This window comes from Mastomys coucha, unplaced genomic scaffold, assembly GCF_008632895.1.
Source record: "Mastomys coucha isolate ucsf_1 unplaced genomic scaffold, UCSF_Mcou_1 pScaffold3, whole genome shotgun sequence".
Classification (NCBI taxonomy): domain Eukaryota; kingdom Metazoa; phylum Chordata; class Mammalia; order Rodentia; family Muridae; genus Mastomys; species Mastomys coucha.
The window spans coordinates 11,896,205-11,920,527 of NW_022196909.1; the positions used below are offsets into that span (position 1 = coordinate 11,896,205).

Here is a 24,323-nt window from a genome sequence, read left to right on the forward strand (position 1 = left end):
GAAAAGAAAAAAAAAAAAGAAGATATTCAATGAATGTTACTACACACATTTCATTCCGAGAAGAGCCAGCAGTGAGTCCCAGAAGAGCAATGGCAACCCCTTGGTTTTTTCTGCACTTGCTGCCTTTGCCAGCCTGTGGCCTGTGTCTGTTGTTGTGTTGGCCAGACCCTACAGAACCCTGTCAGTATCCCCCACCCCACCCCCACCCTGGCAGAGACAGCCGGTGGGAGTATTCCAATGACACTGCAAAGAGAAGTCAGCAGTGACTGCGACTGGAGGAGAGCCAGGAGAGAAGGTGACCACAGAGCAGGAAGGGGGTATCTTTCCAGAAGAGGCGCTGGCTTCCATCAAACTCAGCAATCGCTGCGCCTACACGCATCTCAACAATGGCTTCGCCTCACTGACAGCTAGCTGTATCTTCGGGCAACCTCATTAGAGTCTTCACTTTCCAGGGAACATAACATATAAATTTAGGGGCAAAAAATTTGTGTGGGTGAAACGATGCTTGGATTTGAATGTCCCTCCTGCGAACAGCATGCAGCAGAGCCCAGCTGCGGGGCTTCAGGGCTCTAACGGCTGCCTCTCAAACACCTGTCAGGTTGACTGTAGTACTCATCTAGCCCTGGGAAGACAGCGGTGTTCCCAATCACTCCCACAACCTCCTCGTTTAGTCATCCAGAGTGGAGGGAGAGGGCGGATGGCTCAGTGGGCTAAGACGCTCGCTGCCACGTGCCCTGATGACCGCGCTGATCATTAACAGAACAAAGTGACTCCTCATCACATGCTCCTTCCTAAGCTGGCATTTTACTGCTGTCAGTGCTGAAGATAAGCTTGGCAGCAGCTTAGAATTCTAGCACCAAGGAGGGAAGGAGGGAGCTCAGCCCCCGAGCCTCCAGTGCTCCCAGTGCTCCCAAGCAAACCTGAATGGCTTCTGAGAGGAGCGCCGGGGTACCGAGTCACTGAATGCTGCTTCCTAACTGCTCATTAACTCATTACTGTATCTTGAGGTTAAATACTCACACCAACTGATGAGGCAGAGGCTGGAGAATCACAGGTTCAAGGGCATCAGAGCACAAGGTAAGATCCTGTTTCAAAAAGACTGTGATGTATGTCGTCGTGAAGCAGAACTGCGGCCAGGCATACAGAGAGAAGCCATGCATCGAACAGCAAACAATTAGCCAACAAACACAGGCTTGCTCTGGGTGAGGGGAAACGAAAGTAACCAGGGCTGGGAAGGTAAGTCTATAGACTGCTGACCACACAGCAGCATCCCCAGAACACACATGCACACGTGCACACACTAAATAGCACGGTTCTTAGAAAAGGAAAACTAGTACAAAAAATACTGCAATGTGATGAGCAACCAAGAAAGAGACCTGATGTTGACCTCTGGCCTCCATGCAAGCACAGGCACTCATGGACACACACACACACACACACACACACACACACACACACACACACACACACACGATGACTAAGCTAAGCTCTAAATTCTAAGTCAGAGGTCAGCAAACCTCTGTGAGAGGCCAGGTGGCCTTACACTCCTGGTCACGCGGTGTCAGCCGGTCCTCATGCTACCACACTGTGCTCCATGACAGCCACGGGAGGCACCCAGAAAGGAGTCCACCTTCTGCAGTGATGGAGACTGAAGCCAAGGCCTCGTGCACAGCAGATGAAGGAAGGCTCCATCGCTGTGCCACAGCCGTGCCCTCACACTGTTAGTTGAGTTCCACATAATTTATTTGTTCATGTCCTGTAATTCTCCCAATGTGTTCCCTGGCCTGCTCACCACTGAAAAACACACAGCTTGTCCTTGGTCCGAGGACCAAAGAGCAGATGCTGGGTCACACTGGGTCGTCAGGCTCACTGCGGACCACTGCTCCAAGTTCATGGACTCAAGTTCTGTCCAAAAAAAATGTCTTATTTTTTTTTCCCTTTTGGTTATTTGAGAATGTCTTGCTATATACCTCTGGTCTTAAAACTCTTGATTCCTCTTGTCTCTGCCTCAGGAGTACTGAAATTACATGCACATGTTGCCACCTGGAACAGAAGCTGATTCCTCCTGCCTCTCTCTTCCTCTTTCCTCCCTCTGACCCTCCCTGTGTGTGTGTGTGTGTGTGGAGAGGGGCCGGGGGGAGGTGCTCGAGCCATGTGTGGCATGCTGGCCAGAAGACAGTGTTGTAGCATGCTGTCTTCTCTCACCTTCTAGTGGTTTTGGGGGGTTACACTCAGCTCACCAGGCCTGCACTATAAACACCTTTACCTATGGAGCCATCTGCTGTCTTGATTCCTTCTTTGTTTTTGTTTGCTTGTCTGTTTTTTCCCTGAGACAGGGTCTCTCTGTACAGCCCTGGCAGTCCTGGCTCTGTAGACCAGGCACTTGAACTCAGAGATCTGCCTGCCTCTGCCTCCCTGGAGTGGAGGATTAAGCGCTGGGATAAAGGTGTGCACCGCTACCACCAAGCTGGGATTCTGTTTCTTACAAGAAAATGAAACATAGGAATGAAACGTGCTGTGAGCTTCTTGACTGCTGGCTCTAATACGAAACACTTTACTGGATAATCTGTTTGTTTTCTTTTGTTGATACATAGATAGACTTGCACGTGGAGCAAGGCTTGTTAAGAACTTTCAACCTTCCTGCCTTAATCTCCCAAGAGCTGAGATTACAGGCATGTTCTACTGCATCTGGCACACGTTAGTATTTTACTGACAATTCCATTTATTTACTTATTTATTTGTATTTTTTTGGAGACAGGACCTCACTATATTGCGTTGGCTGTCCTGGAACTCACTATATAGACCAGAATGGCCTTGAACTCAGAGATCCAACTGCCTCTGCGATAAAAGGCATCGCCATGCCTGGATTCTCCAATAAACTCATAGCTTGGCTTCCGTTTCTTTGAGTCCAGTCCACGTCTGCCATCATCTTGCTGCCAGTCTGCCATTCTCCATGAGTTGCTAACGTCTGATGATTATGAATGCTTCCCTCAATGCCTAGTCTTTATCATCTGCCTGCTGGCCATTCTGTGCAGGAACGTTCCTTGAGGAAGCACTGTTCAGACAGAAGAGACAGTGCACTCTTCCGAGAGGAACGCCATTTGCTGTTGCCAATGCTACTGTCCAAAACCTCCCGATGTGGGCTGACCTCCAGGCTGACCTCCAGGCTGACCCCCAGGCTGACCTAACCTCCAGATCAACCTCCAGGCTGACCTGACCTCCAGGTCGACCTCCAGGCTGACCTCCAGGCTGCTATGCCTTTATTTTTTTTACAACCAAATAATGAATTGATGACACTTTTTGCGTTGTGTTTGGGTGGAGCCTTACTATATAGCCTAGGTTAGCCCTTAACTCATGATGTGGAAAGATGTCCTAACTCTTCTCAGGCCTACTATGGAAGTTAGGTAACAGAACCACCCAAGAGACACAGGAGGGCACAAGAGTCACAACTCAATGCCAGCATCGAGGAGGAGAACCTCAGGAAAACGGCGCTGGAAGCAACAAACTGCTGGAGGCACTGTGCAGAGTCTAGGGGTGAAGAACTGGAGCAAATGTGGAGGCTCACAGCCTTGGGAGGCTGAGGCAAGATCATGAGTTCAAGGCCGGTCTAAGCTACTCAGGGAGCTCCTGTCTAATAAGACACAAGGACCCAGAACAATGGACTGTACAGCTACCACACTGAATGGCAAGAGACCTGACATTTTCCTGATAAGTCAAGGGCAAGGCAAAGATGCCAACACCCCTGCCTTTCACCCATACTCAAAGTCCCAGCTAGGAAGTAAGAAACAAAGTAAACTGGGCAGTGGTGGCGTGCGCCTTTAATCCCAGCACTTGGGAGGCAGAGGCAGAAGGATTTCTGAGTTTGAGGCCAGCCTGGTCTACAGAGTGAGTTCCAGGACTGCCAGGGCTACACAGAGAAACCCTGTCTCGGGGGGGAAAAAAAAATAAGCAAAGTAAAAGGAAGACATATCTGAAAGGAAGCAATAGACTGTCTTTTGTCACAGATGACATGATGGTCTATGTATGACCTAGCCACTAGATAAAAAATCCAAAAGTTGGGCTGGAGAGATGGCTCAGTGGTTAAAAGCACTGGCTGCTCTTCCAGAGGTCCTGAGTTCAATTCCCAGCAACCACATGGTGGCTCACAACCATCTGTAACGGAATCCGATGCCCTCTTCTGGAGTGTCTGAAGACAGCAACAGTGTACTCATATACACAAAATAAATACATCTTTCTTAAAAAGGCCAAAAGCTGGGCATGGTGGTGCATGCCTTCAATCCCAACATTCAGGAGGCAGAGGCAGACAGAACTGTTGAGTTTAAAGACAGCCTGGTCTACATAACAAGCTCCACACCAAGCATGGCTACACAGTGAGACCTTGTCACAAAAACAACAAAACCACTTTTCATAGACTTACTGATAATATCAAGCTTGTAAGATACAAGATTAATACTCACAATTCAGTTTTATGTTTATCATCAATGAACAATCAGAATTTGACCCTAAAATAGAGGCTGGAAGCTGGGCAGTGGTGGCTCATGTCTTTAACCCCAGTACTTCAGAGCCAGAGGCAGGCAGAACTCTCAAGTTTGCAGCCAGGCTGGCTGTCCTAGAACTCGCTCTGGGCTACACAAAGAAACCTTGTGTCAAAAGGGGTTTGGGAGGGGCACGGGACTAGAGTGAAGACTCAGCAGTTAAGAACACTGGCTTTCCTTCCAGAGGACCTAGGTTTGATTCCCAGCACCTATATGGTGATTCAAAACCAGAAGTAATTCTAGTTCTACGGGATCCAACACCCTCTTCTGGTCTCCAAGGGCACCAGGAACGCATGTAGTACACAGACATGCAGGCAAAATGTCCACAAGTCAAAATAAGTCTTTTAAAAGTAATAACAGCCAGGCAGCGGTGGCGCACGCCTTTAATCCCAGCACTTGGGAGGCAGAGGCAGGCGGATTTCTGAGTTCGAGGTCAGCCTGGTCTACAGAGTGAGTTCCAGGACAGCCAGAGCTATACAGAGAAACCCTGTCTCGAAAAACAAAACAAAACAGTAATAATAATTATACAGTATCATTTATACTAGCACCCCAAAAGGGATGATACAAAGCTAATAAAATTAAGTAGTATCTACTTGAAGAAAACCACAAAACTCTATTGAAAAATAACAAAACAAACCCCACAACAACAACAAAACCCTAAAGCTAAATAATTCATGGACAGACCCAACTTGATCAATTCCATCTATTGATTTAAAACAACCACAATCAAACTCCCAGAAAAGCAATCCTATGGATAGCGACAAACTGATTCTAAAGTTTATTGAGAAAGGGAAAAAGCCAAAATAGCCCAAACAACGGGGAAGAACAGGCGGAGGACTGATGCCCGCCAACCTTAAACCCTACTATGAAAGTAGGAGAAGATGGTGGCAGAGTGAAAACAGACAGAGCAGGAAGTGGAGCCACCACACCATCTGTGGCCTGGTCCTGGAAACCAGACTGCAAGAAAATGGGTGCAGTAGCACCTACAGGAAAGCTGGGGTGAGCAGGCTGTGCTCACTCTGATGGAGCATCCCGGAGCCTGTTCTTTATGTGCAGCAGGAGGAGGTATATTGGTCTAGCTGAGTTTCTGGGTGAGCGGGCTGTGCTCACTCTGATGGAGCATCCCGGAGCCTGTTCTTTATGTGCAGCAGGAGGAGCGAGGTGTATTGGTCTAGCTGGGTCTCTGTAAGGGTGCAGTCTTGGGGTGTGGTCCTCTGGGAAGAGGAAGTGCTAGATGCTAGTCTTTTAACACACATTGCCAACATCCATACACAGGAAGAAGGCTTTGCCAACTCCCAAGGGTCTGAGGCATGTGTCCTTGTCAAAATGCACATTCATTCAAGGCCTCCAGCTCCCCACATGGAACACAACAGAGGACTCAGAAATAAACCCAAGGAAATCAACTGATTTTTAATAAGGGAGCAATGGCCACAATATGGAGCAAGACTCAATTGGGGCAATGGGCAAGACAATGAACCTGGTTAGAGACATTCCATTCTTTTTTTTTATAAGATGTATTTATTCATTTTAATTATATGAGTATACTGTCATTGTCTTCACACATACCAGAAGAGGGCATGAGATCCCATTACAGATGGTTGTGAGCCACCACATGGTTGCTGAGAATTGAACTCATGACCTCTGGAAGAGCAGTCAGTGCTCTTAACCACTGAGCCATCTCTCCAGCCCAACATTCCATTCTTTATAAAAATGAATCAAAAAAACTGAACAGAAACCACCAAAGAGGATACACATGGCAAGGATGTATCTGGAAAGACGTTCAACACTGTGCATTGCAGAGAACTGCAAATTAAAACAGTCACGCAATGCTATGTGCCTGACTGAGGGCCAAAACTAGGCAGGCAATGGTGCTTGATGTGTTAAGGCATGGGTAAGCCTGACTACCCATTCTCTACCCCTGGATCCCACAGCAGAAGAGAACTGATCCCTGGCATTGCCCACTGGCCTCCATGTGTGCACTGTGGTATGTGCAGCAATAGACACACACCCACATGCATGCATGCAGACACATATACACAGACATACACATACACACAAATTTAAAAAGAATATAAATAAAAAAGAATGAACTACCCTCCAAACACTGAAAAAGACCAAAAGTGACAAGAATCAGAATCAAATGAACTCTCAGTCATTGCTGTGGGAATCTGAGATGGTACAGCCCCTGTGGAAGACAACTGGGTATTTAAAATATATATATTAAACATGCTCTTAACACATGATCCAGCCACTGTGCTCCTTGTTATTTATTCAAAGACATTTATAGCTTTTTTTTGTAACTGCCACAACTTGGAAGCAATCAAGAAGTCCTTCAATGAGGTGAAAAAGAAAGCACAGGACATCTAGACAGCAGAATACCATTCAGCAATAAAAGAATATGCCACTGGGCCATGACAAAGCATTAAAAGGGGCTGGAGGGACAGCTCAGCGGTGGAGTACTAGATACTCTTTCAGAGAAGCCAGGTTTGATCTTCAGCACCCACATGGCACTGAACAGCTGTCTGAAACTCCAGTTCTAATGCCCTCTTCTGATATCCGTGGGTATAGGGCATGCATACAGTCAGTATACAGAAAGAGATGCAGGCAAAATACTCAAGCCCATAAAATAATAAAGATAAATATTTTTAAAAAGAAAAGGCATGATGGGAAGATGAATGTATCTTGTGACTGTGATTTCTACTGGAGGATGCTCTGAGGACAGGTGAAAGCTCAGATGCCCTCAGCGGCTGGGAGGGGGTAGGGAAGGAGGTGGGGGAGGAAGGGAGGGGTAGAGACTGTGAAGCTGCTCTGTCTGCTATGGCAGAGGTGGATGTACCCACACGATGTGTGATGAAGACCAAGACTGAGCCCTCATGTAAACAGTGCACTTGAGGTTCACTCTGCAGCTAATGGACTACTATGAGCTGGCTGCCAGGGGTCAGGGGGCCTGGGGGCACTCTACTCTCTGTTCACTTTTCCTGTGAACCTAAAAAATGAAGTTTATTTTAAAAACAACAACAACAACAACAACAAAAACAAAAACAAACAAACAAAAAAAACATAGGTGCTGAAGAGATGGCTCGGCAGCTAAGAATGCTTGCTGCTCCTCTAAAAGAGCTGAGTTCAGTTCCCAGAAACCATGTCAGGTGGATCATAGCCACCTGTAACTACGCTACCAGGACCAACGACCTCTTCTGGCTTCTGTGTGCACATACACATGTGGCAGACGCACCATGGAACACATGTACACATAAATAAATTTTAAAAAATAATCACATAAGTCCGAATTTCTAGAGACTATATAAATCCTAGATTTTACCTCTTGTCTACACACACACACACACACACACGCGCGCGCGCACACACACACAAACACACAGACATACACACACAAACACACAGACATACACGACACACACACATCTAGTCATGGTGCAACACTTGCAAGCCAAGAGGATCACCATGAATTAAAACGATACTGAACAAGACCTATCTCTCAAAAAACAAAAGAATTGAATTGATCTTTCAAATAAAACCAAACATTCATTCAAAACAAGCCTCTTTCCTGGGAATACTGACCGCCTTAGGTCACACTGACCAAAGAGCCCGTCAGGGGGCATGGCGTGGGGGTGTGCGCTGCTTCCTGACCTAGCTAGTGGTGGCACTATTTCTGATTCTGTCAAACAGTACATATATGCTTGGCCCATGGACATTTGCAGGGAAAAAACCTCCTTTATGAAATGCAAACTTCCTTTATGACAACTGAGCAGCGATCTCATTGGAACGCACTCATTCTGGGGACTTCTCTGAAGGCTTGCCCTTCTTAGGCTACACAGGCAGCTTCTCTCCCCTCACGAAGCTCCTCTCCAAGCTCTCTCTTCCTTCATGGTCCCTCACGCTGCCTCTGGGATGATGCTCTATCTGCCCTCCTACATCAAGGCCTGACTGTGCCTCCTACCACGTGAGGTACAAAACTGTCTCCTAATAAAGCTCACTTCTAAACAGTAAAAATGAACGGAGAAATGAAATTCGTTTACCATTCCTGGTTTCCTCTAAGGACTCTAAGGAACAAACCAGGATCAAATGAAGACAGATGAAATGCTTGGATAGGCAGCTCACAACCAACTCCAGGCTCAGTGTAGACGAGGGACTGGAACCAGGTTTTGGGGTAAACTATTAAAATTGATATACCCAGCTTAATGCTGCCAGCCTCCTAGGTTAAAACGCTCTCATAATAAAGCAACGTCCCTCAGACTTGCCTTACAGTTTTCACAGTTGTTTTATTTTCGAGAGAGTCACTTTCTATAGCCCAAGCTAGCCTGGAGCTCATTATGTAGCTCAGGATGGCCTTAAACACAGGGCAATCCTTTGCCTCAGCTCCAACTCCCAAGTGCTGGAGTTACACATATGAGTTAGCACATCAGGATTAAAATGAACCTTCCCCCTGGACTGAACCCAGGACCTTATGCATGCTAGGCAAGTAATCACCACCAAAGCACACTGCCTGCCCCACTCTGGTATCTCTGAGGCCTGGCACCGCCTGCCCCACTCTGGTATCTCTGAGGCCTGGCACCATCTGCCCCACTCTGGTATCTCTGAGGCCTGGCACCACCTGCCCCACTCTGGTATCTCTGAGGCCTGGCCTCAGTAAGCTGCCAAGGCAGGCCTTGGACCTGCCATCCTCCTGAACACTCTTGACTGGCTGGGATCTGCAGTGCTTCCCATGCCCGTCAGACTCCTGCCTTGTCTTTGCCACCTAGGGCTTCTTCCTCAGCCTGCAGTCAGTCTGTTGAGAGGAGGGTCTCAGAGACTGGTTCTGTTGCTTCAAGCTACTTCTCAGGTCCCTCAAGCTGAAGGCCGTCATGCGTGCCTGTCAGGGGCTGCCCACTGATAACCAGTCACTTCCCTTAGCTCAGGTCAGCCTTGTCTCTCTAGTTACATGGCCTCACAGCCAATGGTTACACAAACGCATCTTTCTTGCTACCTCTCAGAAGTGGAAGCTCTTGGGGAACATCATCCTATTCATTTGGCCTGGGCCATCTTCACCAATGCGCCCTCCTCCTGGAGCTGTCAGCCTGCCATAAAGACAGCACAGCCGACTGCTCTCCCCAAGACAGCTCTGAATGACACGGGACAACCCTCTGTCAGGTCCTCCTCGTCCCCAAGCCTTCCCTAGGGAAGTCTTATTTTAACTGGGAATAACCAGACACTAGTCAACTACAGCTTCTCTGGCTCTGAAAAGAGCTGTACAAAAGGAAAAAAGTTCCTTCTACTCCAAAGCCATTAGAGAATTTCTTTTCTTATTACTAAGTCGCTGAGAACACACACTACTCCATGGAGCCAAGAGAACCAATCTCCCTCCTGGATAGGAGCAGCAATCGGCAGGCACTTAGGCAGTTATTATTAAATTCTCGGAGCGATGACTCTTCCCCACTTTGTTTCTCTGTGAATAGCTGAGGAGTTTGGCTTCTTCCAAGGCTGCTCCCGAAGACACTCCAGCTCCCTGGCCTATGAGCTGTTAGTATGTTAGATAAGCTTGCGTTCCTCTGTAGCCAACATGGCTCACCTTTCTGTTTACTCTAGTCAGTTCCTATCTTGTCAGTGCTTTATTTTCTGTCTTAAGATAATAATTTTGAGGTCTGTGAGATAGTTCATTCCAAAAAAGCAGTTGCCATCAAGTCTGGATGCCTGAGCTTGATCCCTGGGACCTCTGTGGTGGAAGGAAGAAACCAAAGATGTCCTCGGCCTCTACATGCTTGTGTGCGTGTAATTTAAAATCCAAAATTAGCCAGGAATGATGGTGCATGCCCGTAATCCCAGCGCTTAGGAGGCAGAGGCAGACAGATCTCCATGACTTCAAGGCCAGCCTGGTCTACATAGTGAATTCCAAGCCAACCAAGACTACATAATAAGACCCTGTCTCAAAAAACAAATATTAAAATAAGAAAAATTTCATCATTGAAATATAAAAACAATCAATCTGTTTTCTAAATATTTTCTTTCTTTTCAACGTTTTCTGAGGGTGTGGCTTCTCATATTCTAGTTAGCTGAGCAAATTCAAAAAGTAGTAGACTACAGTTATGTAGGGTTTATTTACGCTGGACTGGTATGGCAATTACACCCACAGTGCCTTGATTTCTGAAGACATTTATTCCCTTGGTTGAAACACAGGTGAAGGGTCTATCTCCTGAAACTAATGATTAAGAAGTAAACTAAGGGGGACTACAGGGATTAGAGGATGCCTGCCCCTGGGTTCAAGGGCACACACTTCTCTTCCACGATTTTACTCTGTCACTGCCTGATACGCTGGCCCCTTAGAGGCAGGTGCTCCTGAAAGCAAGGGCTGAGTCCTAAGTGCTGCCCTGCCCTCAGAGCAGGAAGCAATTCTTGTACAGTTGGTGTTCTCAGAACGCGGCTCTGACTGCCATGATTTTACTGCTGGAGCTTGGACCCAGCGTCCAGCTTACATGGATACCTGTCCTACCACTGTGTTACGCCTCACACCCAAACGTCTACCCACCACTTATGAGTTTCAATCAGGCATTACCCTGGCTCTGACAGACATGACCTCAAATATCATGATTTCCGCCTAAATACCGACTACCCTTGCACAAAGCAGCAGGAAAATGCTAAGCCCGAAAGTTCTGAGTATTCTTGTAGATTCCAGTCTGTGCCACTAACTAAACTTGCTTTCGGCAAGTCTAACCATAGTGGGTCCTGTGTTAGACATTCAGATGAGGAATTATGCTACATGGTCTCCAAACTGTCACTGGGCTCAGTCAAAGCCCGCCTAGGTAGGTCTGAGGAAGGGTACTGCGGCTCGTCAACACTAGAGGGAGCTACACTCATATCACCACAGGGTGGCTCAGGTCAGGAAACTTCAAGGGATCTTTCTCCCCAGACTGACGGTCCTGGAGACAGAGCCTGTGGCCCTGAGTGTTCAGGACAAGCATTCTACCACAGGTGAGAACCCCACTGATGACTGCTAGCTTCTCCTCTATGATGTAGCTTGTAGGCGGGTGGCAGTTTGATGATGAAGTCAGCTGTAATTAGCACTGCTATTCTTCTGTAGGAGTCAATGCTTCACTTCCTCTATTGCCTTGGTCTGGGAATTTTCTGCCCATTGCTTTCGTTTGTTTCTTTGGTTTTCGGGACAGGGTCTTATGTAGCTCAGGCCAATCTCAGACTCGCTTTACGGGTGTGGAAGACTCTGACTTCCTCCTGCTTCTCCCTCCATTTCCTAAATGAGGGATGACAGGCTGACCTCACTGTGTCAGGCATACTTGGGGTTTGCTGTTGTTATACTTGGTTATGTTTGTTTTCGTTGTTTCCTTTTTTTTTTTTTTCTTTTTTAAAAGAATAATGGAGAAAGAAATCTTTAGGAATGTCTTAAAGCCAACTTGGTTCTCATGGATTCAAATGAAGCTCAAACAGCCTATGGTACAAGTCAAGGACAGGAGCTTTTTGTGAAGAACCTTTGGGATAGAAGCAGGGAAGGGAGAAATAAGGGCCTAAGGTGCAGTGGCTCTGACCATTGTTACACACTGTGATGGCTAATCTTGACTATACCCGGAGTCAACTAAAACCGAAGCAGCTGAGCACACCTGTGAGGGTTGGGCACACCTGTGAGGCCTGGGCACACCTGTGAGGGCTGAGCACACCTGTGAGGGCAGGGCACACCTGTGAGGGCAGGGCGCACCTGAGAGGCCTAGGCACACCTGTGAGGGCACAGTACACCTGTGAGGCCTAGGCACACCTGTGAGGGTTGGGCACACCTGTGAAGGCTGGGCACACCTGTGAGGAGCTTTTTTCCTTGTCTGGGTCATCTAAATCCAGATCATTTGATGTGATAAGACCCATCCTAACTCTAGGCCACGTCTTCTCGTCAGGCTATATAAAAGACACAAACGGGAAGCTTTCACTCTTTGCCTGCTAGCCCTCTCCCTTGTCGGCAAGTTCGCTAGTATCAGAACCTACTTCTTTTTTTTCCTTTTGGTTTTTCAAGACAGGCTTTCTCTGTGTAGCCCTGGCTGTCCTGGAACTCACTCTGTAGACCAGGCTGGCCTCGAACTCAGAAATCCACCTGCCTCTGCCTCCCAAGTGCTAGGATCAAAGGCATTCAGGATTCCAGTATATACTAAAGACCAGCTGAGATGGGCTGAACAGCTATCCTGAGCTTTCCATCCAGAGATAAATCTCTCTAAGATATATATGTAAATATCACTTCTGACTAATAGACATGCACACCCTCTCTACCTCTAGAAAACACTCATGGCCTTGAAACTGGGCGACCTAAACCATCGGCAAACATGAGACTCATCAACAGCTTGTCCGTCCCTCTCTGCCCAGAGGAAGCAGGGCATGCTCACCTGGCTGCAGCTGGAACAGAGACAGTATGCAGGAGGAATGCAGGGCAGAAGAACTTGCATTCTCCTGTCTCAGAGATGACTGCGATTCAGAACAGTGAGGGCTCAGCAGTCAGACACTGACTACCTACTTTTAGGACACAGGCTGCTCCTGAGTAAAAATAGACTAGAAGTAACCTTGCAGAGCAACTCTGTGGGTGAAGAGGAAAAAAATGTACTAGATCAAAACAATTTTTCCACTTAAAAAAATGCAAGCTCAAACCTCTAGAGTATAAAGTGAAACACACTGGGTTCAAATCAAGTATCCGAGCAGCTGGGAAATGTTAGTTTTCCTTAAGTCACAGATTGCAAACACTCTAGAGGTGCCAAGAGGATGGATGGACAGATGGATGGATCTAGGGATCTCCCCATCACCTCCCTCGCTGACACTACAACATTTTGCATCCTTTCACGAGCAGCAGAAGGAAGCACATCCGTGTGGAAAGGCAACAACTTGCTTCCTCCTCATTCAGGGCGTGCACCAAAAGATTTCCATGTCACTCGGCATCACACTGACCTTTAAAATGTTCCGGCCATCAAAAGATTCTCTTTCCTTGAAGATATATTTGCCATCTGCTGTGTAGAGATTGTACCTGCCTTCAGCTGTAAATAATGCAGACGGTGTGAGAGGAAGCGGAGAAGGTTGCTCGTACCCGCCCTGAGTGTCTACAGGTCCCCAGGCCCCTAGCAAACTTCTAGCCTCCCGCTTTAGGGAGCAACAGAGGAGGGAGGAGGAGCAGCTGAGAGCCAGGCGATGAGGCTGCCATGAGGCAGCGCCAACCATGCGGCAGTGCCAACTGTCCGTGTGTCTTCAATCTTTCAGTGCTCTCAGGCACTAACTGTACACACTGGATAATTGACAGCTCTCCCACAGATCTCTGTTTCCCACTAAGTCACCTCCAGGGTTTTACAACCTCCAAATAAATGGCATGTGATTTTAATTGCATTAAAATACACAAAAGTTCACATATAGCTGGGCGGTGGTGGCACATGCCTTTAATCCCAGCACTTGGGAGGCAGAGGCAGGTGGATTTCTGAGTTCGAGGCCAGCCTGGTCTACAGAGTGAGTTCCAGGTCAGCCAGGGCTACACAGAGAAACCCTGTCTTGAAAAAAAAAAAAAAAGTTCACATATAAACTATTCAAAGTTGCTGGTGTCCAGGCTTTGGGTTGACCTAAGGACTCTTGCCACACTGGCTTAGGGGTGGGGGAGTTCAACCATTAAAGCTATCCTTACATTCTACATGGGAAGGCAGCGAGTCCACAACCTTGGCCTAAACAAAACTGTGCTCTGGATGACTGAGTTAATTTAGGTTGCATGTCCCAAAAGATGTCCTTAAAGGACAGCCAGAAGATTATCAAAGGGAATGGAGACAGGGGGGAAAAAAGTAACACATCTTTTCATGTCCTTTTCAAGTAAAAATTTAATACAGAGAAGAGCACAGGGAAGAGGAAATTCAAAGACCCTCAAGGATTATTTAACTTTCAGAATGCTGGCTGGCTGGTAACTCTTTCCTGTCTTCCGACAGACATATGCCCACTCCTCTTTCTACCTCTCATACGATCTTCTGCTGTACAGGTCTGAAGAGTCCCGGGTCTAACTGCATGCGCAGATACAAGTTTAGCTCTGTGTGTGGGACTCTGACCTAGCTCAGAATGGGAAGTGTTCTAAATAAGACCCCGCCCTCAGGCATACTCCTCCGCTTAAAATCGAGTTCTGAAAGCCAGCCGTGGTGGCACAATCCTATAAAGCCAGCACTTGGGACATTGGAGGGAGATCAAGGGCTCAAGGTCATGTCCCTTCTGCAGAGCAAACTGAAGGCCAGCCTGGGTTACATGAGCTCCTGTCTCAAAAACACAAGCAAACCAAACAAGACAGCTTTCCTACCAAGAAAAAAAAAACAGGAGGAGCCTGGAAAGAAGCAGATCAATACCAAAGAGACTATTAAAAAGTAGACAGTGTGGGTAGGGAGATGCTCAGTCAGGAAAGTGCTGGCCTTGCAGTATGAGGGCCTCACTAAGCTTAATCCCCAAAACCCACGGGGGGGTGGGGGGGGGGAGAAAGCTGGCATGGTGGCACACTTAAACTTTTAGCCCAAGGGAGGCAGAGATAGGAGGGTCTTGGTCTCATTGGACAGCCAGCTCACCCTACTTAGTGAATTACAGGCAAGTGGGAGACCCTGTGGATGGTATCAAAAGAAGGGGCAGGGACACTGAGGCTCTGCACCGCTTAGGTTAAATTTACCTGGGCATCTGAAATCCTTCGGGGAGAGATACTCAATGACTGGAAGCAGAGCCTCACACATACCAAACAAGTACTTTACCCTAAACTGTACCCTAAACCTTATCTTATATTTCTGTATGCAAAATCTGACAGCCCCATATGTGACAGAACTAACTGCATACTAGGCATGCCCCTGCCCTGTGCACTGGGTTCATCAGAGCAAAGGCTTATCAGGGACTCCTGGATACCACTCATGTAAAGTCTAGCTAGTCTCAGAGGCCTTGCAGATCACCGCCCTGCGGCAGCTCTTCAGGGACTTACCATTGGGGTCTTTCCTGAGCAGTGTATTCATGACCGTGGCGTGCAGTTTCACACTGGTCCACTCTTTTACGATGAGTCCCAGAGATTGAAAGCGCTCCAGCACTCGATCAACCAGCTCTTGCAGCCTGGTGTGTGAAGCACAGAAGTTTTAGTAAACCCCAAACCCTAACCACTAATCCAACACGAATGTAGTGTGTGCTCTGTGGTAGTCCCTGCATCAGCAGCAGAGGCCACAGCCCCCACCAGAGCTCACTGTCTGATTAAGAACAAGTCACTGCTAGTTGTGGTGACACAGCCTGAGATCCCATCATCCAGGAGACAGAGGTAGGCAGACATGACTTTCTTTGTTGTTTTGTTTGTCTGTTTGTGAGTCAGGTCTCACTATGTAGCACTGGCTAGCCTAGAACTCACCATGCAGACCAGGCTGGCCTCAGACGCACAGCCTCCCTTTGCTTCCCAAGTATTGAGATGAAAGATGTGAGCCACCAAGCCTGGCATAATCATAGGCCTGAGGCAAACTTGAGACACACAAGAGTTCCAGGGCAGCCAGGGTCACAAACAAGACTCTGGGGAGAGGGAAAGAGATGTCACTGCGGTGCAATATTGGTTTTATGACAGTAGCTGACTGTGTGAAGACATAGATTTAAGCATGATCTTGAAGGATTAATAAAGATTCGCAGACAAACCAGGACAGTATGGCCACTTCAAGTTATTAGAAAGCAGTTCATGCAAGACCCAAGGCGTGCAGGGTCACAGAGGCAGTCTGCTGGTTACCGGACCTCTGTGACGTGTGGCCAGGCCAGAGTCAAGCTCTTACCAGGGACTGCTGGGAGCCAATGTGCATTTCTGCACATTCACTCTGGCAAGAAGAAAGTGTTTCCAAAGAGAAGAGCAGAGAAGGAAAGGGAAGTTGCACAGGACTGGTGGGGTGGCTTCTTCCATACAGAACGAACAGCAGACCATGCACTGGCCACCACACCAAGCACTGCACGCTGAGCCGCTAAATCATGTCACCTTCTCAGCTCATGGTTACCCTAAGTTACCAACGAAGGCGCTAAGCAGAGGCAAATCCAAACTTATACACACACACACACACACACACACACACACGCATGCACGGGCACACATGCACACACACACACACACACACATGCGCGCACACATACACGCACACACACATATGCACGCACCCCCACACACTCACACATGCGTGCACACACTCCTTCAGGAGCTGAGGTGCTGCTCGGTGGTAGAATATGTGATTAGTCTGTATAAGGCCTCAGAGTCAATCCTAGTGCTCAATTTTCCTTTTAATTTAAAAATGTCTTTCTTTTCTTATCCTGTGTGTGTGTGTGTGTGTGTGTGTGTGTGTGTGTGTGTAAGAGAGAGGGGGGGGGGAGAGCACACAAATGAGCAAGCCAAGCTGGGCCCACATGTGTGACAGTGCAAGTGTGGAGGAGAGGTCAGAGGACAACACGTGGGAGTCAGAGGTGTACCTGGGACGATGTGCCTCCATAATTGTTCCCTTAAATTGCTTCCTGTTTATAAAGCCAACATGCTCGTTAAGAAGTTGAGAAAAGTCAGAAGAGCGTATAAAGGGAAGCAGCCCCTTAAACAGCCCAGGGTTTATCTGGGGACAGTGAGGTGACATCAGCCAAAACTGTCAGCATCTCAGGGTATCCTCATCTCAGTCCACCGGATCGGAAGAACTGCTGATGGGGGCTGGAGAGATGGCTCAGCGGGTAAGAGCACTGACTGCTCTTCCAGAGGACCTGAGTTCAATTCCCAGCACCCACATGGTGGCTCACAACCATCTGGAATGGGATCCAATACCCTCTTCTGGTGTGTCTGAAGACAGCTACTTATATACAGAAAATAAATAAATCTTTAAAAAAAAAAATTCAGCTGGTAGAGCACTGGACTCTATCCTGGTACCAAAATAAATAAATAAATAATACAACCTAGGCATGGTGGCCTACACCTTTCCTCCCAGCAATCAGGAGGAGCAGACAGGTGGATAGAAGGTCAAGGTCATTTTTTGTTGCATAGCAAGTTCAAGGTCAGCCTGGGCTATATGAAATCCTGTCTGAAAACAAACTGCAGTAAAGTATAATGAAATTCTATTTCTTTTTTTTTTTTCTTTTTCTTTTTTTTTTTTTTTTTTTTTTTTTTTTTTTTTTTTTTTTTTTTGGTTTTTTCGAGACAGGGTTTCTCTGTATAGCCCTGGCTGTCCTGGAACTCACTCTGTAGACCAGGCTGGCCTTGAACTCAGAAATCTGCCTGCCTCTAAATTCTATTTCTTTAAAGTAAAAGCCTTGGCGGCTTTTACTCTGGGAAAGAAAACTGGGAAATTAGGGGTAGCAGGTTAATTTTTATTTCATTCATTTGTTAAAAAAAATATAAAAAAAAACTAAAAAGCTTATCTGTGAAAGGAGAGAGCAATTATAAACAGTGATGCTGGGATATGAAGATATAAAATCTAACCTCACCATGCCAAGGACCAGCCTGGGCTTGGAGAGGGGATCTTAGGAAGGGGTGTTTGGAAGCGGTGACAGAAAGGAATCAAAGTCAAAAGATGGGGTGCAAGCTGACAGCCTTGTAGTCTGCTCAAGATAGTTCCCTAGATAGCTCTCTGTAGGTAGCGCTTGGTTCTGTAGTCTGCTCAATGTAGCTCTCTGCTTGAGACAGCTCTCTCTTGCTAGAAAAAAATTCTAAAAGCTCTCTGAATAACTCCAATCAAAGTCAGCACAGCTGCTAGAAAAAAATACGAAAAGAGCTGTGTTTGCTCTCCAGAGCTCTCCAGACAGCTCAGCTCTTATAGACCAAAGCCCACTCTTTTATTTACATATCAATTCAGTCATTTACTCCAGGTTCCCTTTTGATTATCCCAGGAATAAACATTCATTAGCCCCTCAATTCTTAGAAGAAGACAGCAAGCACTTTTTTTCTAAAACAAAACAAAACAAAACAAACAAACAAACAAAAAAACATGTCAAATGAATTCAGAGATCTGCCTCCCAGGCTGACCTTGAACTGAGGAATCTGCCTGCCTTTGTATCTCTAGGACAAGCTGGCTCACACAGTGCAGCAGTCTCTGTTCTTTCAGATCCATGAAGTCCCTCATAAAACTCATATTGCATCCTTATACTTTGCATAGTTGAGAAACCATCATGCTTTCAGAGTTCTTTTCCACAGCCTTAAGGTCTGTCCTGAAGGTCACAGTGGTTTGCCGTTTTGTGAAGGACACAGACCCTCACCTCCCTTACTTGTGCTGTCTCTGATTATCATGGAGTCATTACCCTTGGCAGAGAGGACATTCCCCCAAAGGAGGAGCATAAAGTAAAATACACAAACAAACCTTACACCTAGCAACCATCAACACTCGTGGAGGCCCACACCTTGCTGGCTCTGTTCCAGGGGCAGGAAACCACGTTACACCGTCCCTTCCAAATGGTTATGTAGGACTCGGCACCAAAACACACAAATACAACTCTCCTGTTTGCCAATTCTCAGGAGCTAGACTATCTCCACTTCTTTTTCTGTTTTGCTTTTATTTTTCAATTGTTTGTTTATTTAACTGTGAACATGGGTAGGCACAGGTGTGGAGATCAGAGGATAACTTGAGAAGTTGGTTCTCTCCTTCCACCACGTGGGGCCCAGGGATCTAACTTGGGTCTGGGCTTTTCATAAGTCTCCTGTAGTCTAGAGCCTGAACTCTACCTTGGCCTCCCTCCTGAGTGCTGGGAATACAGGAATGTGCCACTGTGCCCAGCAATATCCTTTTAAGCATGTACTTAGTTTAGATATTGCTTTTGACTCTGACAGGGATATTATTAGATTTCCTAATCTGCATCACCTTTGTACTCCTGACATAAACTAGCTTAGTCATCTCTCTACTCTCCACTTTAAGAAAATTGCCCAATCTAGCAGATTTTACTTTTTGCATCCAATTATTGATTGTCACTGCCACTGCTCTAATTTGGGCCATCTTGATTCTCCCAGAATACTCTAATGGCTCCTAAACACCTTGCTCCTGGTCCTATGGTAATGGCTTCTCCTGGATCCTCCTTTCAGCTATATATGCAGCACATGGCTTGCTTTAAATGCATATAAAACCATGTTGGGGAAAATGACATCTTTAAAGAATGGTGTCTGCACAAGACCCAGTCAATCCCGTTCTAGCACGAGGAGGGAAGGGTTCAGGCGTCCCAGCCCTAACGGAGAGCCCTGGACAGCTGCTGGATGCTGGGGAACGGAGAGCCAGAGCTCTTGTAACGGTGTGGCTACCAATAAGTCGACCATGCTTCAGAGAACAGCCTTACACTCAGGAGTCTATGGGCAGCATAAGCTGGACTATTGGGTATGGGGGCTGGTGAGACGGCTCAGCGGGTAAGAGCACCCACCGACTGCTCTTCCAAAGGTCGTGAGTTCAAATCCCAGCAACCACATGATGGCTCGCAACTACCTGTAAGGAAAAATCATGCCCTCCTCTGGTACGTCTGAGGATAGCTACAGTGTACTTATTTATAATAATAAATAAATCTTTGGGTCAACGTGATCAGGGTCTACCGAAGCAAGTGAGGCCGACCAGAGGGAGCAGAGCCAACTGGAGCAAGCGGGGTTGACCGGAGAGAGCAGAGGTCCTAAAGTCAATTCCCAACAACCAGATGAAGGCTCACAACTATCTGTACAGCTACAGTGTGTACTCATATACATAAAATAAATAAATAAATATTAAGAAAGAAAGGAAGGAAGAAAGGAAGGAAGAAGGAAAGAAAGAAAGAAAGAAAGGGGTATGCTGGCGAGATGACTCCGTAATTAAGAGCACTGCTGCTTTTTGAGAGGATTCAGGTTCAAGTCCCAGCTCCAGATCACAACCATCTCTAACTCCAGTCCTAGGGGATCTGATTCTCCTTCTGGTCTCTGAGGGCACCAGGAAACATGTGGTATAAAAATACATACAGGAAACACACACACACACACATTAATTTTTTTAAATTTAAAGCTTTAGCCGGGCGGTGGTGGCGCATGCCTTTAATCCCAGCACTTGAGAGGCAGAGACAGGCGGATTTCCGAGTCCGAGGCCAGCCTGGTCTACAGAGTGAGTTCCAGGACAGCCAGGGCTACACAGAGAAACCCTGTCTTGAAAATCAAAAAAAAAAAAAAAAAAAAAAGGTAGACATGAAGTAGAAGGAGAGGGGTAGGAAGAAGGATGGGGAAAGGACATGATCAAAAAACGTTGAACAAAATTCTCCAAGAATTAACAACAAATGCTTTTAAATGGCATCTGTGGTGGTCTGAATAGGAACGACCCCCACAGGCTGATAGATTTGAATTCTTTGTCATTAGGGAGAGGCACTACTTGAGAGGGATTACGAGGTGAGGCCCTTTTAGAGGAGTATGTCTCTGAGAATGGACTTTGAGGTTTCAGAAGCCCACGCCAGACCTAGTAGTTCTCTCTTGCTGCTGCCTTCAGATCAGGATGTAAAGCTCCCAGCTACATGCCTGCCTGTGTGCACCATGCTCTCCCAATCATGAAGATAATGGGCTAAACCTCTGAAGCTATTTGCCAGCCCCAATTCCATGCTTTTCCTTTATGAGTGTTGCTGCGGCCATGGTGTCTCTTCATAGCAGAAGAACACAGACTAAGACAGCATCTATTATTAAATACACAAATATAGTTTATGATTTCCTGCAAAAATTCTTACAAGTGCTTTGTCATATTTATTCCTAATTATCTTGTAATTTTTGTTGCTATAATGAGTACAGAGATTTTAGCTTTCAAGTGATGTTTTCTGTTGGTTAATAACTGTAATTATTATATTGACTTTATACAAACAATCTTATTAAACAAAAACAAAGCAATACAAAACAAAAACCAGTCTTAATTTATGTAAGTCCTTTCTAGCCTGAAACCTCCTTGAGGGCTTCAGTTTCAGTGAGAGACCCTGTCTCAAAAGCAAATTAATAAGTGAGGTAGAGAACAACAGAGAAAGAAACCCTCTGCATCCACACATATAACACACAGACACAGGCACACACACATATACACACACACATCATACACTTTAAAAGGGGCTTGTCTTACTGCTGTTATCAATTAGCACAACCCTCTAAATTTCCTTGCACAAAGGAAACATTCCAGAAGGTTTTTAAGTTGACTTAAACTAGAGCTTTAGAATACATATGTCTCTTAAAAAGTGTCCATCTGGGAAGGGGGAATTTATAACTCTTGAAATCACAGCCACTATTCCTGTGGAAAAATGGACAATAAAAGATCAAAGGTCAAAGTAGAGCAGTAGAAGAGATGGGAACGGTCAGAAATGTTCTTGATTGATCACGCTGGTATACTCAGTGACTGTCTGCCATTTAATTCACAAAGACTTGACAAGAAGTGCACCAAACATGTGAGAGGCGGCTTTGTGAGGAGCTCCAGTGAAGATGCTCAAGGCAGTAAGCCCATCGTTCTTTATGAGCTCCTTTCTTCTCCCCTCTGGAAGCCGACAAGTACGGAGTGAGTCCTAACTGTCTGGTCTAGCCACATGTGCCTTATAAGGGAACTGAAGTAGAGATGAGAACATTTCATTATTATGCAGAACCAAACATCAAAATCTCACATAATTTCCAGTATGCCTTCTTGTTTACTGTGTGCCTATAAACCAGTATAGGTTGTCTTGCAACACTGAGTTTTAAGTATGTATTTGCATACTAGCCTCTACGTTAATAAATATTGCAAATATCACATGAAGATAATATGAGTATATGTGTGCAGTGCTGGGGATCAAATTGAGAATATTATACATGAGCTCTACCATGGTCGCATTCTGGCTTGGAGCACTAAATGCTAACCAAAATTTAACCATACTTTCCCCAGAAATGACAGTTTTAAGTGTCAGAGACAGGAATTTCATACTACAAGTTCTTCCAGTGTATTCTGTGGAGTCCTGAGACATAGGGGGTCATTAGTCCAAAACTATTTTTAATTTTAATTGTGCCCTTCCGCCAGCCTTGAGCAGGCTAAATAGACCTTAATTGTTTGCTACAATTGGTCTTTCTCCAACCTAACCGACCTAGGGTAGAATCTTCCACTCCTGCAATTTCCTGCAGGAGTAGACTGCCTGCTGAGCTTGCTTTGAAACATAGTCCAGCAGAAACAAAGGATGGGTCTGTGGGCTTTCCCTATATAAATGCAGAGCTGAAAATTAAACTCTGAGCCTTGATCAGAAACCTCTCACCCGCCAAGCCTTTTTCATTTCCAGCCTCCCTTTCAAGTTCCCAGTTCATCCATGGCTTCTGGACAGCTATATTTAATCTTTATCCTTGTGGGAGTCGTGTGTGGCACACATGTGGAGGTCAGATGACAACTCTCTGAAGCCGTCTACCTTCAGGCCGCTGGGCTTTAACATCAGGCACCTAGACCCACTGAACCATTGGGCTAGCCTCAAGAACAGTCTGAAAATACTAGCTGGGACATGGCTCAGAGGCAGGGGACATGGCTCAGAGGCAGGGGACAGCCTGAGCCACAATGGTGCAGCCCAGCACAGTCACATGACCCTGAAATCCCAGTACTTAGACGGCTGAGGCAGGAGGACTGAAAGTTTAAGGCCAGCCTGGGTTAAGCAGTGAAATACTGTCTCAAACTAACACAAAAAGTAATGATGTGTAGAACTGGGGTCCCCTCAGCACACAGACTGTGGTAGCTTCTGGTTATTTTACTAGGAACAGTCTTCAAACATCTGCAGCTTGAAAAAGCCAATCTTGTTTATCCTTGAATTTCGTTCCCTTTTTTTTTTTTTTTTTTTTTTTGGTTTTTCGAGACAAGGTTTCTCTGTGTAGCCCTGGCTGTCCTGGAACTCATTCTGTAGACCAGGCTGGCCTCGAACTCAGAAATCCGCCTGCCTCTGCTTCCCAAGTGCTGGGATTAAAGGCTCCTTGAACACACATCCTCTTCACATTCTTGTGGTGAAACTGCCGGTCTGCATGCAGCCTTTGGCCTGTCCACCTAAGCGAAGGCTGTCTGGAGGAGCTGGGCGCAGAGCTGATCGCTGTTCACCCAGCACCATTTGTACTTGGGAGAACACTGACGGGTAAGCTGTGGCTGATCAGTCTCAGCCACTTCATAGATACTTTCTTTTTCTCATCTTTGTTGTTGTTGTTTGTTTGTTTGTTTTGAGACAGGGCCTCATTCTGTAGGCTTGGCTGTGCTTAAACTCACTCATCTCCCTGTCCCTCTTATCTACCCTCCGCCCTTACAACCTCCCTCCCAAAAGGAAATAAAAATAAAAAAACAAAAATCTGTCCCACATATCCCCTTTTGTGATGTACACAACATCCCTTTTTGTGTACATGCAAATGTTCGCTGCAATGAAACATCGGTCTGGTTCAAGGCCTCTGGCTTCTGCTACACCATTAACACTGGATCCTTACAGGGTCTCCCTGTTAGGGGAGGATAACCTGTTGTTGCTCGGTGTCCTGGAGATCCTGCACCTTCACAGGCCCCAGCAGTTCACAGATGAGGCAGATGCTGGGCTGGGCTACTTCAGAGCCCTGGACCTGGGCTTGGACGGTGTCTGAGCTATTCCCCACCGACTTTCCCATGCTCCCCTCTTGCTCAGGTCCCCAGCACTGCCACAGCTAAGGACGGCTCCATCATCACTTTTAAGGAAATTAACATACACTAAATCTCCAAGTTTTAATTTCAATAAGTATTAATACTTGTTTATTATAAAATTATATAATAATATTATATTATCATTATAATAAATATTAGTGATTAAGTAATGACAGATACAACCCAGAAACAAAAGCTCTCTGAAGTGTCGTAACTTTTTTTTTTTTTT

The 24,323-nt window shown here is 46.3% G+C and overlaps 1 protein-coding gene across 6 annotated transcripts in view; it reads right to left on the reverse strand.

Annotated features, from left to right (window-relative positions):
* Positions 1-24,323, reverse strand: part of Ascc1 (activating signal cointegrator 1 complex subunit 1) — a 99,757-nt gene that overhangs the window by 22,778 nt on the left and 52,656 nt on the right. For all 6 annotated transcript variants that reach the window (XM_031348572.1, XM_031348574.1, XM_031348575.1 and 3 more), the window contains exons 8-9: positions 15,484-15,608; positions 13,458-13,543 (exon numbers count right to left, since the gene is read on the reverse strand). In XM_031348572.1, coding sequence (XP_031204432.1) covers positions 13,458-13,543; positions 15,484-15,608 — 211 coding nt within the window. The remainder of the gene's footprint in view (positions 1-13,457; positions 13,544-15,483; positions 15,609-24,323) is intronic.